Source organism: Salmo salar, chromosome ssa21 (genome assembly GCF_905237065.1).
Source record: "Salmo salar chromosome ssa21, Ssal_v3.1, whole genome shotgun sequence".
In the NCBI taxonomy this organism is placed as follows: domain Eukaryota; kingdom Metazoa; phylum Chordata; class Actinopteri; order Salmoniformes; family Salmonidae; genus Salmo; species Salmo salar.
This window is the reverse complement of record NC_059462.1, coordinates 40,725,531-40,747,175: the sequence shown is the minus strand read 5'-3', so window position 1 is coordinate 40,747,175 and position 21,645 is coordinate 40,725,531. Positions and strand designations below refer to the sequence as shown.

At 42.0% G+C, this 21,645-nt stretch overlaps 1 protein-coding gene across 1 annotated transcript in view; it reads right to left on the bottom strand.

Moving 5' to 3' along the window:
- slc49a4 (solute carrier family 49 member 4) overlaps window positions 1–21,645 on the bottom strand; it is a 70,976-nt gene that overhangs the window by 4,473 nt on the left and 44,858 nt on the right. The window contains exons 7-8 of the mRNA XM_014165388.2: window positions 17,305–17,432; window positions 9,288–9,470 (exon numbers count right to left, since the gene is read on the bottom strand). Of these exons, the coding sequence (XP_014020863.1) occupies window positions 9,288–9,470; window positions 17,305–17,432 (311 nt within the window). The remainder of the gene's footprint in view (window positions 1–9,287; window positions 9,471–17,304; window positions 17,433–21,645) is intronic.

The window sequence follows — 21,645 nt, the reverse complement described above, 5'->3', positions numbered from 1 at the left end:
AGAGATGTTGGGAGGAGAGATGTGTGAATTGGTGTGGAGTCTGAATGAATGCTAATGTGTCTATGTATGCCCACCAACCAACCAAATCTCTCAGGTAATCCAGTCAGGTATTTGGTGGTAAAGAAGTGGCTAACCGGCCGGAGAGCAGCCAATGGTCCCAGTGACATCATCAGTGAGGAGTAGCAGGGCTGCAGTGTGTGGAAAGTAAGAGAGAAAGCAAAACTATTTGGAGTTGCTTGAACAGCAAATGAAAGGGGAATAGGAGTGGAGATAATTTCCCTTTCTGAACAGTAATAACAAGCCTCTGAGACGACGATGCAATTCCTCCCAGGCTATCATAGCTCCAGTAGCTCAGTGCTCAGTTAAAAAGGACCATTTAAATGATGTTTTCACTTCTTCCTCTGGCTCTACATGGAGTGTACAAAACACTAGGAACACCTGCTCTTTCCATGACATAGCTTTCACCTGGATTCACCTGGTCAGTCTGATTCCTTATTGATGTCACCTGTTAAATCTACTTCAAATCAGTGTAGATGAAGGGGTGGAGCAGGTTAAAGAAGGATGCGTAAGCCTTGAGACATGGATTGTGTATGTGTGCTATTCAGAGGGTGAATGGGCAAGACAAACGATTTTGAACGGAGTATGGTAGTATGTGCCAGGCGCACCAGTTTGATTGTGTCAAGAACTGCTGGGTTTTTCACGCTCAACAGTTTCCAGTGTGTATCAAGAATGGTCCACCACCCAAAGGGCATCCAGCCAGTTTGACACAACTATGGGAAGCATTGGAGTCAACATGGGCCAGCATCCCTGTGGAACTCTTTCGACACCTTGTAGAGTCCCAGCTCCTGACGAATTGAGGTCATTCTGAGGGCAAAAGGGGTGGGGGGTTGCAACTCAATATTAGGAAGGTGTTCTCTACTCCTTCTGTTTGTGTCTGTCGATTTCAGAAGTGAGGGTCTAAAAGCTGTGAAATAGCCCTCACCAGCGGGAGGGAGTGGAATAACATAAACAGCTGCAGACACCCACAGGCTGGCACACAAAGCAGGGACACGGGGGCCTGGGGGGAGCGCGTCAAGGCCAAACACAGACGGCTATTTAGCTCTGACACCTCACCCTATGCACGTTGTGGTGAACGTATTACTGCCACACCGGCTGTCATGAGTCACGACCACAGTAACATTCCATGACTGTTGAGCCACTTTAATATCCTTTTATGCATTCTGGACATGTGTTGGTAGAACCCAACTCGCTAATGACAGTCTGGTCGCTAATGGCCTGGTACTCAGGGCTCTATTGTCCCTCCATCAGGTCCTAATGGCCTGGTAGCCAGGGGTCCATTGTCCCTCCATCAGGTCCTAATGGCCTGGTAGCCAGGGGTCCATTGTCCCTCCATCAGGTCCTAATGGCCTGGTAGCCAGGGGTCCATTGTCCCTCCATCAGGTCCTAATGGCCTGGTAGCCAGGGGTCCATTGCCCCTCTAACCACTCTGACATCGATGCAAATGCAATCGAAAATCACAAACACATCATCAAAACTGTATCATGCTTTTAAAACTCACCTCACTGTCATCTATCAATTTGAAGAATGAAAACAGGTTGAAACTGAGTGGAAAACATGGTCATTGTGGGTGTTGTTTCAAACATTACACTAAATGGACAGTGCTTTCTAAGGTGATGATTCTTTCAAAACCACATATGCATATTAGAGCTTATTGACACAACTATGGGAAGCATTGGAGTCAACATGGGCCAGCATCCCTGTGGAGCTCTTTCAACACCTTGTGGAGTCCCAGCTCCTGACGAATTGAGTAGAAAAGGCACATTTATGAGCCCAAGCCCGAAAAAAATAATGGAATTAAAATAAAGATTGTGCCGTTATAGCCTAGTAGTCTACCGCATATTACGCATGGCAAAATAAATATTACTAAAAATAACTGATTCAAAATGTCTTTGGTACATAGTTGGTATAGTCTATGCTCCAAATTAAATTAGTAATGGCCTTTGAGTGTGGACTGTATTATTATGCATACTGGATGGACTGGTTACCTTATGTTACACTCCAAACTTTATCCATTAGTCTGGGAAAGAACGTATAGGCCTAGACGATGCTGTTGGTTCATTGATTGGGCAGGAAGGCTTATAGTGAATTTGTATAGTATTTCTTTTTTATCCCTTTTTCGTGATATCCAATTGGTAGTTAGTCTTGTCCAATCACTGCAACTCCCGTACAGACTCAGGAGAGGTGAAGATCAAGAGTCCTCTGAAACACGACCCCGCCAAGCCGCACTTCTTCTTGACACACTGCTCGCTTAACCCGGAAGCCAGCCACACCAATGTGTCAGAGGAAACACCGTACAGCTGCCAACCGAAGTCAGCGTGCATGCGCCCGACCCGCCGCAAGGAGTTGCTAGAGAGCAATGGGACAAGGACATCCTGGCCGGCCAAACCCTCCCCTAACCTGGACGACGCTGGGCCAATTGTGCAATGCCTCATGGGTCTCCTGGTCGCGGCCGGCTGCGACACAGCCTGGGATCGAACCCGGGTCTTTAGTGACGCCTCTAGCACTGTGATGCAGTGCCTTAGACCGCAGAGCCACTCAGGAGGCCCACTGTATTAGATTTTGAATAGCCTAGTAACAGGGATTTTGATATATTTCATGAATAGGCTGACACATTACCTTTAGCTACAGAATATCTCACCACAATGCATTGCCAGCTCCTCCTCTCTCTCCTTCATTCCTTTCTTGAGCGTGCAGAGAGAGGGGCTGTCAACAGTTTAATTAAATATGTTTTGTTGTGAAAACATGTTACGATTGACATTCCACAACAGATTTCTCAAATGAAGCATTGGGTAGCTGCAGGAACAGGGTTGGAGAGCCCATGGCATACAGAGGTTGGGTGGGCAGAATATCACCTGTCACGCAGCGAGAGGCTGCATGCTCCTAAAACAGTGGTTGATGCATGTAGTGAAATACGTATCGTTATAAGCTCAGACATTTCTTTATGCAATCCTGTGTGAAAGCAGAGTTTTGATGGTTGTCACTAAAAAGAGGATCCCAGCTGCTACTATATTTATTTCTCAGCTGCTCATATTAAGCACAAGCTCCACTATGAAACAGGAGTAGCCTACCTGGCATGATTGAAAAACAAACTGTGGGGAAATGGCCTCAATTCGCTATTCCAGTGCATACGGATGACATGTTCCTGCCCCTATTTCTGCTCATTCGATAATTATTAGTAATGACAAATTCAATTGAGAATAGTCTGATGGGTGAAAATATTATGGCTTGATGAGAGATCAGCGTGTGTAGTCTGAGGTAAGGAGTGCAAGTTTTTTTGTGTGACTTTCTCAAATCAATAGCCCCTAGTACAGCCCATGTACAGCACCAGTCAAAAGTTTGGACACACCTACTCATTCCAGGGTTTTTCTTTCTTTATTTATTTAGAGAATGCCAAGAGTGTGCAAAGCTGTCATCAAGGCAAAGGGTGGCTACATTGAAGAATCTCAAATTTGAAATATATTTTGATTTGTTGAACACTTTTTTGGTTACTACATGATTCCATGTGTGTTATTTCCAAGTTTTGATGTCTTCCCATTTATTCTACAATGTAGAAAATAGTAAAAAATTAAGAAAAACCCTTGAATGAGTAGGTGTGTCCAAACTTACTGTATGTTTTGATTTCTAAGACATTCTAAGGTTTGTATCATTCACAACCCAAGTCTCCAAATAACTCTAAATCTAGTGTATAGGACCTGTTTCAAATGATCACTTTTACGCTCAACATAGCCACTTCATATGCATGTGCACTCGCTCCGGAATGGGAAAAATATCCTTTCTATCGTATTCAACTAAGTTCAATTATATTCTTCTTACTATAAAATCATATAAAATAATGGCACGGGACTTATAAGCTTATGTTGTCTGCTAAATGAACATGCCTACAGCCTATGGAATGGCACATAGCCAGAAAACAACACATATTCTGTTCTTCTGAAATCCATTTTTCTTCTTTAGACCAACCTAAAACAAATAATGTATTTATTGTGATGGTGTATATTAAATGTATTTATTGTGACGGTGTATATTAAATGTATTTATTGTGATGGTGTATATTTAAAGGATTTATTTAACTTTTTTAAATGAAGATGTTCCAAAGGCACACATCAGCAGCTTGTATGCATCTTCTATGCGTGGAGGCCTGGAGATGCTAAACGTGTTCATGTTAACAGTCAATTATCGTGAGACAAGCATGTATTTGCATGACAATAGCTGGCTAAATTTCATGGCCGCCACAGACTTGCGCACGCAAACACACACACGCACAGAGGCTTAGTCGCGAGCAGAAGTCACTTATTGCTGCCGCAATTATTCCTAATTGTGGCCAATGAAGGTGGTGCGTTTAAAATGGCCGTCACGTTTCAGACTGATTTATTCCTCCCATTCTCACTTTCCTCAGCGGTTCTTTTTTTTAGGGGAAAGGGGAATGAAGCTGGCTGACATTTGTCCGATATAAATATGACTTAACTAATCGAAATGAAATCATTAAAAGTTCAATGAAACAAGATGAGAATAATTACTTTCTATTACTGTCAGAATATTCAGACTAGGTGGGAAGACATTGAGACCGTTTAGTCATTTAATATGACTGTGTATTTCAAATAGGTGTTTGATTATAGTATCAACTGTTCCCACCACAATCATTCAAAAACATCCCAGAAATAAAAGAGCAACTGCAAAATAAAATAATTGTTATGGATCAACATGGCTCTACACGGAGCAATGGTCTCCGACGCCTCCAAAACATTCACAAAAGGTTACAGATTCCAGATACAGTTGACGTCGGAAGTTTACATACACTTAGGTTGGAGTCATTAAAACTCGTTTTTCAACCACTCCACAAATTTCTTGTTAACAAACTATAGTTTTGGCAAGTCGGTTAGGACATCTACTTTGTGCATGACAAATAATTGTTCCAACAATTGTTTACAAACAGATTATTTCACTTATAAATCACTGTATCACAATTCCAGTGGGTCAGACGTTTACATACACTAAGTTGACTGTGCCTTTAAACAGCTTGGGAAATTCCAGAAAATGTTGTCATAGCTTTAGAAAGTTCTGATAGGCTAATTGACATCATTTGAGTCAATTGGAGGTGTACCTGTGGATGTATTTCAAGGCCTATCTTCAAACTCAGTGCCTCTTTGCTTGACATCATGGGAAAATCAAAAGAAATCAGCCAAGACCTCAGAAAAAAAATGGTAGACCTCCACAAGTATGGTTCATCCTTGGGAGCAATTTCCAAACACCTGAAGGTACCAGGTTCATCTGTACAAACAATAGTACGCAAGTATAAACACCATGGGATCACGCAGCTGTCATACCGCTCAGGAAGGAGACGCGTTCTGTCTCCTAGAGATGAACGTACTTTGGTGCGAAAAGTGCAAATCAATCCCAGAACAACGGCAAAGGACCTTGTGAAGATGCTGGAGGAAACAGGTACAAAAGTATCTATATACACAGTAAAATGAGTCCTATATCGACAACCTGAAAGGCCGCTCAGCAAGGAAGAAGCCACTGCTCCAAAACCACCATAAAAAAGCCAGACTATGGTTTGCAACTGCACATGGGGACAAAGATCCTACTTTTTGGAGAAATGTCCTCTGGTCTGATGAAACAAAAATAGAACTGTTTGGCCATAATGACCATCGTTATGTTTGGAGGAAAAAGGGGGATGCTTGCAAGCCGAAGAACACCATCCCAACCGTGAAGCACGGGGTTGGCAGCATCATGTTTTGGGGGTGCTTTGGTGCAGGAGGGACTGGTGCACTTCACAAAATAGATGGCTTCATGAGGAAGGCAAATTATGTGGATATATTGAAGCAACATCTCAAGACATCAATCAGGAAGTTAAAGCTTGGTCGCAAATGGGTCTTCCAAATGGACAATGACCCCAAGCATACTTCCAAAGTTGTGACAAAATGGCTTAAGGACAACAAAGTCAAGGTATTGGAGTGGCCATCACAAAACCCTGACCTCAATCCTATAGAAAATTTGTGGGCAGAACTGAAAAAGCGTGTGCAAGCAAGGAGGCCTATAAACCGGACTCAGTTACACTAGCTCTGTCAGGAGGAATGGGCCAAAATTCACCCAACTTATTGTGGGAAGCCTGTGGAAGGCTATCTGAAACGTTTGACCCAAGTTAAACAATTTAATGGCAATGCTACCAAAAACTAATTGAGTGTATGTAAACTTCTGACCCACTGGGAATGTGCCGAAATAAATAAAAGCTGAAATAAATCATTCTCTACTATTATTCTGACATTTCACATTCTTAAAATAAAGTGGTGATCCTAACTGACCTAGGGTAGGGAATTGTTACTAGGATTAAATGTCAGGAATTGTGTAAAACTGAGTTTTAATGTATTTGGCTAAGGTGTATGTAAACTTCCGACTTCAACTGTATGTCACCAAAGAACATATTATTAATCACATAGTTTTGTACTTCAGACAAATTTGGCAAAGTTTACAACAAAAAAGTTTCTGATGAAAACAGAAGAGTGGCAATTATTTCAGCTCTGTGAATTATTTCTGTTTCCCATGTTGAAGTCTTGACAACAAACGCAACTGATATTGCCGCCTTCCCCACACAACCCCTAACTCCTCCAAATAGATGGAGTCTTTGATGCTACGCTCAACAATACGGCTCCCTGCTTTCTATTCCACCCACCACTCCATAGCTAAATCACATAAACAACGAGCAGATGAAATCTAAAGTACCAACAACTGTAGCAGTATGTATTCATGTAGCCAGTATTGTCTCCATTCATGTTTTCAGACAGCCTCAGTGGTTAAGTGACCTTGGGGATTAGGCTCAGATGCTTCCCAAATGGTACACTATTTCCTATATAGTGGCTCTGGTCAAAAGTAGTGCACTACATAGGGAATAGGGTGCCATTTTGGACAAAATACTCTGCTGGATAGAAGACTGTTGGGACCCACTATGGTGATATTAAAATAGACATTTAATACATTTACAAATGTGTAACTTCTTTTAAAAAACGTAGCCAAAACATAAATGAACATCTTTGAGGCTGAGGTTGCCAATTTTAAATATAGGAGGGAGTGGGGAGGATTTTGAAAAGGCTAAGATTTATATGGAATTCTTCAGCTTTAATTCCACACCAACATATCTGTCACATCAATTATGATTATAGGCTGAAATGAATGAAGGATGAATTACAGTTAGGAGAGAAAATATTGGAGCTCCATCATACTGTTAGTGGTGGTGGAATATTCTCCTCAGTTCATCCCCAATGATTGATCAACAGGAACTAGCTGGATTTAGCTGTAGTTATTAGTATCTCAACTAGTATCTAAACCAATGGGCTCTACATTCCTAGAGACATGTAAATATCATATGAATTGGTCCTAACACTCAGCCCTGAGGAACACCAACTGCTCTATTCATAAAGGGCTGAGCTGCTGGCATTCATTAGGAGTGTGCAGTCCACACAGGAAAACACACAAGAGTAGTGTGCTACTCAAGATGTCTGGGGCCATAATTACAGATCTCAGACCAGTCTCAGCTGGGTATAGCCTCTGACCATCACTCAGAACAGAACAGAAGAGAGAGAGAGAGAGAGAGAGCGAGCGAGCGAGACCAATGGGTAACAAAACACACTGTCTGTGACCGCAACAAGGTCAGATTTGAAAAGCTAAAGCTGTGCCAAAGCTCTCTAATCTCAGTTGAATCTTCATGGGTGTCAGAGGGAGAGAGGAAGCTGCCAACACTGTTCCCTTCTCAGTTCTGACCACATGGGCTTCAGTCTCCAGTACACAAACAGACCCATCTGTACACATCCAGCAGGCTATCATTCACCACCACCGACTAGAAGGGGGAAAATGTATACTTTATGAGGCCTGTATCAGTTTCCTGATCCTACACTACAGACATTTCTATCTGACGCCACCTGGCTGTCCACATGACACTGTGTCTGCGTCTTAAACTGCACCCTATTCCCTAATATAGTGCACTACCTTTGACCAGAGCCCTATGGTCCCTGGTCAAAAGTATTGCACTATGAAGAGAATAGTGTACAATTTGGGAAGCATGTATCTATACTGATGGGTAATTCATGATTAATCACTAGCTCGCGCCAGTCTAAGGAAACTTTACACATATCGCTAGTGATTAGAATCACAGTCTAAAGGTCCCTAAACTGATGTTTATTCATCAGCACCTGGCTTCTGCTTCTGCTGCCTGACCTGTCCAATCTCCTGAATCCCTTTCTGCTTGTTGCTGGGTGGAACAGGAACACTCAGTCAAATAGGTGAACATGCACTGTCTGGGTGTCAGCTTTGTTAGTGGAGAAAGAGCCTCTGGTCCAAGGTGGCCACCCTAATTAAGGACTGACTATCCACCACCTGTACTCGGAGGGACCAGCCAGTTAGTAGATCAAGACAGAATGTAGTTGTCAGGCAACAGCTGTATCTGTCAGTTCATACAGCTTACCACCAGGGGGACTTGCCAGTGTGTGTGTGTTTGTGTGAGTATGTGTTTGTGTGCATGCGTGTGTGTGTGTGTGTGTGAATCTCATGAATAGTAATGCAGTTTGTATAAATATGTATACAGTACATTCTATCTATTTACTCCAGAGTGTTTGAGAGGGGAATGCTGTCAAGTTTCTCTAAGCATTATTCATCATTCCACCTGATTGGCTTTGTGATGCGTCTGACCTTACTGTGAAGGTTAATCAGTCAGAGGAGCTCTGCAAACAGAAAGGAGCTCAGCTAAAAGGGGAGGGAAACAGAGGTTTCTTCCCAAATGGCACCCTATTCCCTCCATAGTGCACTACTTTTGACCAGGGCCCATTGGAAATAGGGTGCCATTTGGGATGAACACACAGAGAGGAGGTATGATGGTTTGGCTCCACTACAGGATCCCGACCTGCTTCTGTTCCAACCAGGAAGAGATATTCTGTCCTTTCTGTTATATGCTGTGCTTACATATTTCATATGAAGTTCCGCAAGATTCAGACAATGAATGCCAGTCTGGGAGAGATACAACAGTGTTTTTAATTGTAATCAAAATACATGTTATAACTTAAAAGGTCTCAAAAGCTAATTATTGTATCTATTTCTTTAAATGATCCTCAGTGGAGATGGATGGCACATCGGACCTCTTCATCTGGGTTGGAATCTGACCCGCTGCTCTAGGGCTGTCTCCTCTCACTTAATTCTCTCTCTATCTTATGTTGTACCTGTGATCGACCTGTCAGTCTTACCTGTGGTGTAGAAGGTGAGGAAGAAGAGGAGGCAGCCGGTGACCAGGTTACCGAGGAAGGTGACCACCCCGCAGGTGATGCCCTCGGGCACGGGGTACACAGTCTCGATCAAGAGCTCAAAGAAGATGGGCACACTACTGTTGATGAAGATGCCCAATACGATACAGGAGGTGTACAGGGTGGCTGAGGGGAGGACAGAGAGGGGCGGAGGGGTCATTAATCAATGAATCAATCAGTAAATCAATCAAAAATCACATTGTATAAAGCAGAGGACAGGGAGTCAGGGTTAAATCAATGAATCAATAAAATGTGACTTATAAAGGCCTTTTTACATCAACAGTTCACAGAGTGCATTAGATATAACTAGTGTGAAATGACACTAGTCTAGTGAAACCGTGAGAACAGGGTCTCCATGAGAACAAATACCGGCCTCCGGGTTCCTCCAGGTATCAAAGATCACTCATAATGTCATTCCAGCTAAGTCAATGGTGGTTTAACAGTGGGTATTGGATAGGGAAAAAACCACAGGCAAAAACCCTGCTGTGCAGCCTGTCTGGGTCTTTTCATGAGATTGACTACATTTAGTTATTCTCAGGGCACAGAGGGATGTTTCTGTTCCAATGCAAGAGGCAAATTGTGTTAGTTAGTGCTGGCCAATGTCCCCAGTGTGTGTGTGTGTGTGTGTGTGTGTGTGTGTGTGTGTGTGTGTGTGTGTGTGTGTGTGTGTGTGTGTGTGTCAGTGGAGGCTCTTCAGAGGAGGAAGTAGAGAACCATCCTTCTCAGTGAATTTCATAAAAGTGAAACATTAAAAAAGTTATCCTTTTTTAGATAAAACTATACTACATATATTCACGTCACTAAATAATTGATTAAAACACACTGTTTTGCAATGAAGGTCTACAGTAGCCTAAACAGCACTCTGTAAGGTAGCACCATGGTGTAGCCAAAGACAGCTAGTTTCTGTCCTCCTCTGGGTACATAGAATTCAATACAAAATCTAGGAGGTTCATGGTTCTCACCCCCCTTCAATAGACTTACACAGTACTTATGACAACTTCCAGAGGACGTCCTCCAACCTATCAGAGCTCTTGCAGCATCAATTGACATGTTGTCCACCCAGAGAATGAATCTAGTTCTGAAATCATAAGCATAAGCTAGCTAGCACCGCAGTGCATAAAATATGGTGAGCAGTTGACTCAAAGAGAGAGAAAGACAATAGTTGAACAGTTTTGTACAAAAGTTAAGGCAAAGCAGCAGAAGGAGAGAGAGAGAGAGCTAGCGATATCTTCTTTATAGTTTACCTTTCACTTACTTAGCTAATGCAGCTAATTTAGCCTACTCAACAACCTGACTCAAACATAATGCTATTTATGTTAACTAGCTGGCTGAGGCCATCCAACAACGCAACTCTTCCAAGTCATGGTAAGCTTTCGGTTGAATTCATTTATTGCCACCGTGGCCCTCCGGTGTAATTACTAAACTCCTTGCTGTACATTGAACACAGGATTGTACGTTTACTAACGCATTAGTTCTAGTTTATTGACAATGTTAATATGGTCACAATGATATAGGCTGTGTAGAGGTAAATGTTTATGGTGTGAGGGTTTGGCTTGGATAGGTTTTTGCGCCTGGTCACAGACAGCTGTTGTGTTGTGCACTAAAGTTTATAAGCAAAAGGAAAAGGTGAGAGGAGGAGAGCGCGTAGGTGTTTGAATGGTGTCTGTGAGTATAACAGAACTCATATGGCAGGCAAAAACCTGAGAAAAAGTCAACCAGGGATTGGAGGATCTGAGAATTGTAGTTAGTCTTTCTAGTCCCTTTCGAAACTACAGTATCTATGGGGTTACGCTGCACTTTCTAAGGCTTCCATTGGCTGTCTAAAGCCTTCAGAAAGTGGTTGGAGCCTTCTCCTGTCACTGGGCAGAGTATAGGAGCTCAGTTACTGAGTGGTCTGCCTGGCAACAAAGGGATTGGATATGCGCGGTCCCGCGAGCTCGCTGTTTTTCTTTTTCTCCTTGAATGAATACGCTATTGTCCGGTTGGAATATTATCGCAATTTTACGTTAAAAATACCATAAAGATTGATTTTAAACAGCGTTTGACATGCTTCTAAGTACGGTAATGGAACATTTTGACTTTTTGTGTCTCGAATTGCGCTCGCGCGTTAGCCTTTGGATAGTGACCTGAACGCATGAACAAAACGGAGGTATTTGGACATAACTATGGATTATTTCGAACAAAAACAACATTTCTTGTGGAAGTAGCAGTCCTGGGAGTGCATTCTGACGAAGATCAGCAAAGGTAAGAGTATATTTCTAATACTAATTCTGAGTTTAGGTTGCTCCGAACTTGGCGGGTGTCTGTATAGCTTTCTGTGATGGCGAGCTATGTACTCAGAATATTGAAAAATGTGCTTTCTCCGTAAAGCTATTTTAAAATCTGACACAGCGGTTGCATAAAGGAGTTCTGTATCTATAATTATTTAAAAAATTGTTATTTATTTTGTCAACGTTTATGATGAGTATTTTTGTAAATTCACCGGAAGTTTTTGGTGGGAATACATTTTCTGAACATCACGCACCAATGTAAAATGCTGTTTTTGGATATAAATATGAACTTGATCGAACAAAACATACATGTATTGTGTAACATGATGTCCTAGAAGTGTCATCTGATGAAGATCGTCAAAGTTAGTGCTTCATTTAGCTGTGTTTTGGGTTTTATTGACACATGTCCTTGCTTGGAAAATGGCTGTGTGGTTATTTGTGTCTATGTACCGTAATTTCCGGACTATTAAGCGCACCTGAATATAAGCCGCACCCACTGAATTAAAAAATATATATTATTTTGAACATAAATAAGCCGCACATGTCTATAAGCCGCAGGTGCCTACTGGTACATTGAAACAAATGAACTTTACACAGGCTTTAACAAAACACGGCTTGTAACAAAAATAAATAGGCTTTAACGAAACACGGCTTGTAACAAAAATAAATAGGCTTTAACGAAACACGGCTTGTAACAAAAAATACAAAATTTGCAGTTAACAGTAGCCTACCAAGAAATTCATTGCTCCAGACCAAGCTCCCGTGCAGCAGCTCTATTTCCTTTTCCAACAGCCAGATCAATCGCCTTCAACTTGAAAGCTGCATCATATGCATTTCTCCGTGTCTTTGCCATGATGAGGGTGACAAAATGACTACCATAATCAGAATGATGGGAAGTTTGAGAGCGCTCGATTTAATCTAAACAGTAAACAAAAAAGTTGTTTGACCTTAACCCGTTCGGCAATTTCATTGGTCTAATGAAAGCTTCATGCCGCCAAAAAACTGAGCACGTCACAGAATGTGTTTTTTTTTGTTTTTTGAAAGCTCGAAAAATCCATATATTAGCTGCATCATTGTTTAAGCGGCGAGGTTCAAAGCGTGGGAAAAAAAGTAGCGGCTTATAGTCCGGAAATTACGGTACTCTCCTAACATAATCTGATGTTTTGCTTTCGCTGTAAAGCCTTTTTGAAATCGGACAATGTGGTTGGATTAAGGAGAAGTGTATCTTTAAAATGGTGTAAAATAGTGGTATGTTTGAGAAATTGAAATTATTGGATTTTTTAGGTTTTGTATATCGCGCCACGCTGTTCCATTGGATATTGGCTAGGCGTTCCGCTAGTGGAACGTCTGTCCTCAACAGGTTTTAACCAACAATGCAGAGTTAAGAAATATTTACTAAATAAACTAAAGTTTTAAAAAAGTAACACAATAAAATAACAATAACGAGGCTACATACAGGGGGTACCGGTACCGAGTAAATGTGCGGGGTTACAGGTTAGTCTATCACTGTCTGTCACCTTGATTACTCAAATTTGTTTCTCGAACTGTGCACCGAAGATATAAACATTTATTTGAAGCTAGGTTGTAGCAACCCCATGATGGGTATAGGGAAAATATGAGTATCATGTAGTGGCCTAAACCTATCGATGTTACATTGAACAAGGTGAATGGAATATGAATGACAGTCATCCAATATGCTGTAATAGAAACAAGGCCATGCTCATAAAAATAAAATTGTCTTCACTCATCTTAAATGGCACTGACCGCCACTGTAATGTGCGTGTGCACATGTGTGCTAGTGTGTATGTGAGCGTGAATGCGTCTCATCTAGTGTGTGTGTGTGTGTGTGTGTGTGTGTGTGTGTGTGTGTGTGTGTCAACATGCTTACACATGGCGTGCGTGTGTGTGCGCGCATGTGTAAAGACACTACCGCTCAAAAGTTTAGGGTCACAGAAATGTCCTTGTTTATGAAAGAAAAGCAAATGTTTTGCTCTTTAAAATAACATCAAATTGATCAGAAATACAGTGCAGACATTGTTAATGTTGTAAATGACTATTGTAGCTAGAAACGGCAGATTTTTTATGGAATATCTACATAGACGTACATAGGTCCATTATCAGAAAACATCACTCCTGTGTTCCAATGGCACGTTGTGTTAGCTAATCGAAGTTTATCATTTTAAAAAGGCTAATTGATCATTGGAAAACCCTTTTGCAATTATGTTAGCACAGCTGAAAACTGTTGTTCTGATTAAAGAAGCAATAAAACTGGCCTTCTTTAGACTAGTTGAGTATCTGGAGCATCAGTATTTGTGGGTTCGATTACAGGCTCAAAATGGCCAGAAACAAATAACTTTCTTCTAAAACTCGTCAGTCTATTCTGGTTCTGAGAAATGAAGGCTATTCCATGCGAGAAATGACCAAGAAACTGAAGATCTCGTACAATGCTGTGCACTACTCCCTTAACAGAACAGAGCAAACTGACTCTAACCAGAATAGAAAGAGGAGTGGGAGGCCCCGGTGCACAACTGAGCAAGAGGACAAGTACATTATGGTCCCGTGTGGCTCAGTTGGTAGAGCATGGTGTTTGCAACGCCAGGGTTGTGGGTTCGATTCCCACGGGGGACCAGTACGGAGAAAAAAAATGTATGTAATGTATGCATTCACTACTGTAAGTCGCTCTGGATAAGAGCGTCTGCTAAATGACTAAAATGTAAAAAAAAAAAAAGTACATTAGTGTGTCTAGTTTGAGAAACAGACGCCTCAGAAGTCCTCAACTGGCAGCTTCATTAAATAGTACCCGCAAAACACCAGTCTCAACGTCAACTGTAAAGAGGCGACTCTGAGATGCTGGCCTTCTAGGAAGAGTTCCTCTGTCCAGTGTCTGTGTTCTTTTGTCCATCTTCATTTTTTCTTTTAATTGGCCAGTCTGAGATATGTATATTTCTTTGCAACTCTGCCTAGAAGGCCAGCCTCCCAGAGTCGCCTCTTCACCGTTGACGTTGAGACTGGTGTTTTGGAACACAGGAGTGATGGTTGCTGATAATGATCCAAGGTCCGCCTATGTAGATATTCCATAAAAATATCTGCTGTTTCCAGCAACAATAGTCATTTACAACATTAACAATGTCTACACTGTATTTCTGATCAATTTGATGTTATTTTAATGGACCAAAAATGAGCTTTTCTTTCAAAAACAAGGACATTTCTAAGTGACCCCAAACTTTTGAACGGTAGTGTGTGCGCGTGTGTCCATGCTTGTGTGCCTTGGCCACTGATCAAGGTCTCAGCTGCTCTGAGGCTGAGCCCTGGGGCCCTGGGGTGGGTGAGCAGATTAAGCCATCACCATGGAGGAGAGCATGTTTCTGTCCCAAATGGCACCCTATTCTCTATATAGTGTACTACTTTTGACCAGAACCCTATGGTAGTACACTATATAGGGAATAGGGTGCCATTTGGGATGCAGAGCATGGCTCTGTTTTCTCCACGGCCGTCTCCTTTATCACCGCAGATTGGGTCAAATCAACTCCCCATTACCCAGCACCGCTCTTAATCACACTGCTGTCTGTGAGGACCGAGCCAGCCAATCTGCCTGCCTGTCTATCTGCCTGTCTGTCTGTCTGCCAGCCTCTCTGCCTGCCTGTCTGCTGCCACAGAGGAACTGAGGCGACACCACGGCAACGGCGACACAGGCATCAGTGAATATCCACTCTGCCCTTTGTTCTACCACCCCCGTCCTGCTCTAATGACCGGCTGGTATCAAACACAGTCAACCACCGCTGCTCTGTTCCTCCACTACATCCGTCTCTCCCAGGTTGTAGCTAGTTGATCCCTTTAGAGGAAGTATGGCGCTGCTTCATGATAATATTTTAGTCCTCTTTTCTTAGGGCTGTTACGGTGACCGTATTACCGCCACACCGGCAGAGACAAGTCATGATGGCAGTCAAATTCCACGTGACCGTTTAATCACGATAACTAGGCTTCTCCAAGCTCTGATGCTGCTGATGGTCATTAGTAGCCTACCAAACTTGCTAACTGCCTGGTACTCAGCACTCTATTGTCCCTCTAATCACTCTGACATCAATGCAAATGTGATTGAAACTCTAATCAAACACTTCATGAGAACCCATGAGCTCATGTTGCGCAACATTTCTATAGGCTATGCAATTGCGTGAGAAAACAGTGATGACCTCTATTAAAAAGAAGAGGATCCCACCAGCTTTCTATAGTACTATATATATATCTCAACCTTCCTAATACACATCCTAATACACATAATGCACATTGCTTCTCTTAACAACAGGAGTATAGCCTACCTGTCTGGCATGAAAATGAACCATGGGAAAAGCCTCCTCTATTCGCTATTTAAGTGCATAGATGACATGTATTTATGTAAAGACAAGATTAAATCAAGAATAGTCTGATGTGTGACAATATTAGCCTATCACTTTTGAATGATATATTTGCCGCTGGGAAATTTGTGGCATTATCAAGTGCTTGTCAAACTGTGAACGAGAGACTGATGGAGTGTGTACAGCCTGCGTAAAAAACAAAGCAGAGCTCATGCCTTTCATGCAACTATTTTCAAATCATCATTAGAGTCGCATCATGCAGCCATATAATGTATTAGAAATCTAAACATATAGTCCAACATTTGTATCACAACTAAAGTTACATAAATAACTCTAAATTAATCATATAGGAGGAACTGTTTCTATGTTAACCACTCAACATAGAATAGCACATGTGCGCACTCCCTCAAATTGTTTGGAGAAAATATCCTTTCTATTTTATTCAGTTAGGTTCAATTGTATTCTTTATGCAAAAAAATTATATAAAATAATGCCACGGAATTATAAGCAAATCTTGTCTACTAAATTAACTAGTGTAGCTCACAGCCATATGACAAAGCCAGACCATGGCCTAACATAAGGATACCTCTTCTGAAACAGACTACATTGGGACCTGATGCATCTTCACTATTATTCTACAATGTAGAAAATAGGACAAATAAAGAAAAACCCTGGGTTGAGTAGGTGTGTCCAAACCTTTGACTGGTACTGTACATAACACTCTGTTATGCTTCTCGGTCCATTAATGAATAGAAAGTAGATCCTAGATGTATTCTTCAGTCAGACAGAACACTGTGGGGGTGATATGTTAAAACAGTGAGAGATATTATTCCTATCCACACACAGACAGTGCATCAGGGCCGGGCACAGACCTTTTAGGGGACAGGTGCTCAAACTGTATTTTAGTATATAGTGATTGGCTAGAGTCTAGACTACCTGTGTTGGGTTGTTGACGCAGCCACTCCTCTCTGCCCATTTTGATTTGTTGATCACTTTTGTGGTTACTACATGATTCCATATATGTTATTTCAGAGTTGTAATGTCTTCACTATTATTCTACAATGTAGAAAATAGTGAAAATAAAGAAAAACCCTTGAATGAGTAGGTGTGTACTGTACATGAAGCTGCCTCACTACAGAAACAGCTGCCTCACTGGCTAGCACAAGCCAATGACTACTTACTATACTAAGTCCATGTGTTCCTTCCTGAATCTAAAGGACAAGTCTGCTATTGAAGTATCCATTGTGGCTCTAGGATGCTCTGGGTGTACACCAGCGGCACTGCCTACATGTAAAATGCCCACTTCCTGACATGGAAACCGTGCTCTACCAGGCCTACCTGCAGTGGAGGGTAGGTGTGTGAGCCTGGTTAGACAAGTGAGTGTGAACCAGGTGGAGGCCAGGGAAGCCCCAGCCATCATCAGGACCAGGATGAGCTTCAGCATGCCCCGGATAGAGTCGGCAAACCTGGGGAGAGACAGAGACCAGGTTAGTAAACCTGGAGCACACAGAGAGAAACAATCAAAGGACTGTTTGAAACAACAAAAAACCAAACAACAACTCGTATAACCTGGCCTAATTTGGTATGCTTCAGAAATGGCTTAAAATGGCATGCTTCCAAACACAACTGTGTGAACATGTCTCAGACTCATATGCCTCCATGTCGCCATCCATTAAAGGAAGCAGACATGGTGACAGGAGAATGTAGCAGTCCCTGGGTTACAACTGGTGACAGCTTACAGCCATACACCATGATATGAGCTGATGTAATTTAGATCACCAGTGACTGTGAAGCAAGCAGGCAGATATTTGATGTCTGTTCCTCTCTATCCATCCAGACAAGCTGTCCAAACAAAGCTTCTTGTGTTTTAGCATTCCTCTCAGCATGTGTTGAACCACCAACCCCTGACAGGTTTACTCCTGTCCTCTGGGTATATTTGCCAGCACAGAATGCAGTATTGGATTCTGAGAATATGAAATATACTTATTCATGTCACTGAGGGAGAGAGGGTAATATATAACGTTTACATTATGTCAGGATATGTTATTGTTAGCCATCGAGGGATCCTCTGGGAGGAGAAGAGACACAGTCTGGTAGCAGGCACCATGACAGCTGTGTGTTGAGTGCAGGGAAGCGATCACATGTGGCAGGCATTGATAAGGGGAGACAGCCATGGATTAGTGATGGAGGGGGTCGAGATCAGGTCAGGTCGCGTTAGGGGAAAAATAAAAGTTTATGGCCATGATCACTTAGTGTCCTGCCTAGCAGTAAAGAACGATGTTTGTACAGATGTGTAGGAGGAGACTCAGCCTATGAGAAAGGGTTAAATATCAGTGCTTGTGTGAATATGTCTTTGTCTAATGCAGCTGTATTGATCCTCTGGGAGAATAAATTTGGTTTGAGCTTTCATATTGTTCGTAGAGTTTTTACTCTGAGAATTAGAACCTAAGAGCGGTAACCGCAACCTTTCAACATCGTGCATATAGAAGCTGGTAGTGGAAAGACACTAATTGTGCCAATTGTTATGTTGTTCTCAGGAAAGATGCTTCAGAGAGAGTGTTCAACCTGACAATGAACTATTTATGGAAAGAAAACACAGGAAATGTTCAATAAGTATCACAGTCTCTCAAAGTTCAATAAAAGTGTAGTCAGGGAGCATATGACAGAAATCAGTTTTGAACAGCCTCTCAGCCAACAAAACTGTTTAGCTTCAAAACATTTATTTCAGTGAGTTCATTTTAGATTAGACATTCATAGATGCACTGCAGGCACTTGCACAGAAAGGGGTCTACCTGTGCCCTCCCACCTGCCATTTGCCCTTTTTGGGGGGGGTACAGTTTTGCCATTGTTGTTTTGAACCCACTGCCCCCAAGTCATTGTGAAGTCATCAAGTTTTGCCACCCCACCATTACCCTTACCCTGTCCGTTGGTCTGCCCTGTACAGAGATTGTGTGCGCCCAATATCCAAACATGCATGGCTTAAGCTTGGGAGATGCGCTTATCAGTCTTGTAGCAAGCAACCTAAGCAAGCTACCTACTTTACATATCAACAGTAGACTACTGCTACAGCAGGATAACCCTAGATTTACATCATCATCAATATTGGGTCTGGTTGGCTAAGGCAGAAAGACCCAACATCAACGACCCAACACAGGTAGTTCTAGACTCTAGCCAATCACTATATACTAAAATACAGTTTGAGCACCTGTCCCCTGAAAGGTCTGTGCCCGGCCCTGATGCACTGTCTGTGTGTGGATAGGAATAATATCTCTCACTGTTTTAACATATCACCCCCACAGTGTTCTGTCTGACTGAAGAATACATCTAGGATCTACTTGCTATTCATTAATGGACCGAGAAGCATAACAGTGTTATGTACACTACTTATTGGAAGTGTATACGTTACATGGATGCTGGACCCTGGAAGTGGGTGCTTTGGTAGGGAAAGCACTGCCCAACCAAGTCTGCTACCTTTTTCCCTGACCAAAGCCCTTAGCTCATACCCATCTGCCACTAGCTCCCCTCAGAACCAACTCTCCAACTCTCCCCTGGCTTTGCCAGAGACCGCAACCCAGTCAACCCTTCATCTTGATGGGCAACAGTCCCCTACCTACACCACCACCACCGGTATCATGTATTGTCCCTCTGAAACTCACATCATTTGTGCATTGAAACCATCAATAAATGCAGCATGACTGACTCTAAGTAGCATAATTCAAGACTCCTTTATGCCCTACAAAGTCAGCTGACAAGACAGGAGCATAAACCTATCTTGTTGTGAGGTAAAGTCTCAACTAAAAGCACATAAATTACAGTTGTGTCAGGTTTATTGGCATGAAGATAGTGAGGGTTGAATCTTCTGTAGCATCACATTCTCCTCTGGCTAACCTCAGAAATAATTCAATTCTTATTCCATTTGATATGATTATTACCAGGTCTATTTGTCTCTATTCTGATCTAAGACAAGGGCATGTACTGAATGACCAACCAGTCAAACATGTTACATTTTTTGTAATTTAGCAGATGCTCTTATCCAGAGCGACTTACAATAGTGAGTGCATACATTTTCATATTGATCCCCCGTGGGAATCAAACCCACCACAACCCTGGTGATGCAAGCACCATGCTCTACCAACAGAGCCACACAGGACCACGTAATGATATCACCGAGCGACAACAGCCACCACTAGCCCCCAAAAAATAGTCCAAATTCGGTGACTTTAATTACTCATTTTAAATCACTTGTTTATCTAAACATAAATACATGATCATTTTTCAAGTCTTTAATGTGAGTCAGTGTGGGTAAAAACTCTCTCCCTTCCCCTCCCTCTCTCTCCCCCCTACCCTTCCTCTGTTAATTCAATTGAATGGCATGGGAAACATATAGTTGAAGTGGGAAGTTTACACACACCTTAGCCAAATACATTTAAACTCAGTTTTTCACAATTCCTGACATTTAATCCTAGTAAGAATTCTCTGTCTTAGATCAGTTAGGATCACCAATTTATTTTAAGAATGTGAAATGTCAGAATAATAGTAGAGAGAATGATTTATTTCAGCTTTTATTTCTTTCATCACATTCCCAGTGGGTCAGAAGTTAACATGCACTCAATTAGTATTTGGTAGCATTGCTATTAAATTGTTTAACTTGGGTCAAACGTTTTGGGTAGCCTTCCACAGGCTTCCCACAATAAGCTGGGTGAATTTTGGCCCCTTCCTCCAGACAGAGCTGGTGTAACTGAGTCAGGTTTGTAGGTCTCCTTGCTCGCACTCGCCTTTTCAGCTCTGCCCACACATTTTCTATAGGATTGAGGTCAGGGCTTTGTGATGGACACTCCAATACCTTGACTTTGTTGTCCTTAAGCCATTTTGCCACAACTTTGGAAGTATGCTTGGGGTCATTGTCCATTTGGAAGACCCATTTGTGACCAAACTTTAACTTCCTGACTGATGTCTTGAGATGTTGCTTCCTTTCAGGTTATGTCGATATATGACTCGTTTTACTATAGATATAGATATTTTTGTACCCGTTTCCTCCAGCATCTTCACAAGGTCCTTTGCTGTTGTTCTGGGATTGATATGAACTTTTCGCACCAAAGTACGTTCATCTCTAGGAGACAGACCGCGTCTCCTTCCTGAGCAATATGATGGATGCGTAACCCCATGATGTTTATACTTGCGTACGATTGTTTGTATTGGTGAATGTGGTACCTTCAGGCATTTGGAGAAAAAAAATCTGAGGTCTTGGCTAATTTCTTTGATTTTCCCATGATGTCAAGCAGAGGCATTGAGTTTGAAGATAGGCCTTGAAATACATCCACAGGTACACCTCCAATTGACTCAAATGATGTCAATTAGCCTATCAGAAGCTTCTAAAGCCATGACATCATTTTCTGGAATTTTCCAAGCTGTTTAAAGGCACAGTCAACTTAGTGTAAACTTCTGACCCACTGTAATTGTGATACAGTGAATTATAAGTGAAATAATCTGTCTGTAAACAATTGTTGGAAAAATGATTTGTGTCAAAGTAGATGTCCTAACCGACTTGCCAAAACTATAGTTTGTTAACAAGAAATTTGTGGAGTGGTTGAAAAACAAGTTTTAATGACTCCAACCTAAGTGTATATAAACTTCCGACTTCAACTGTATGTTAACATTGCCAAAGCAAGTGAAATAGAT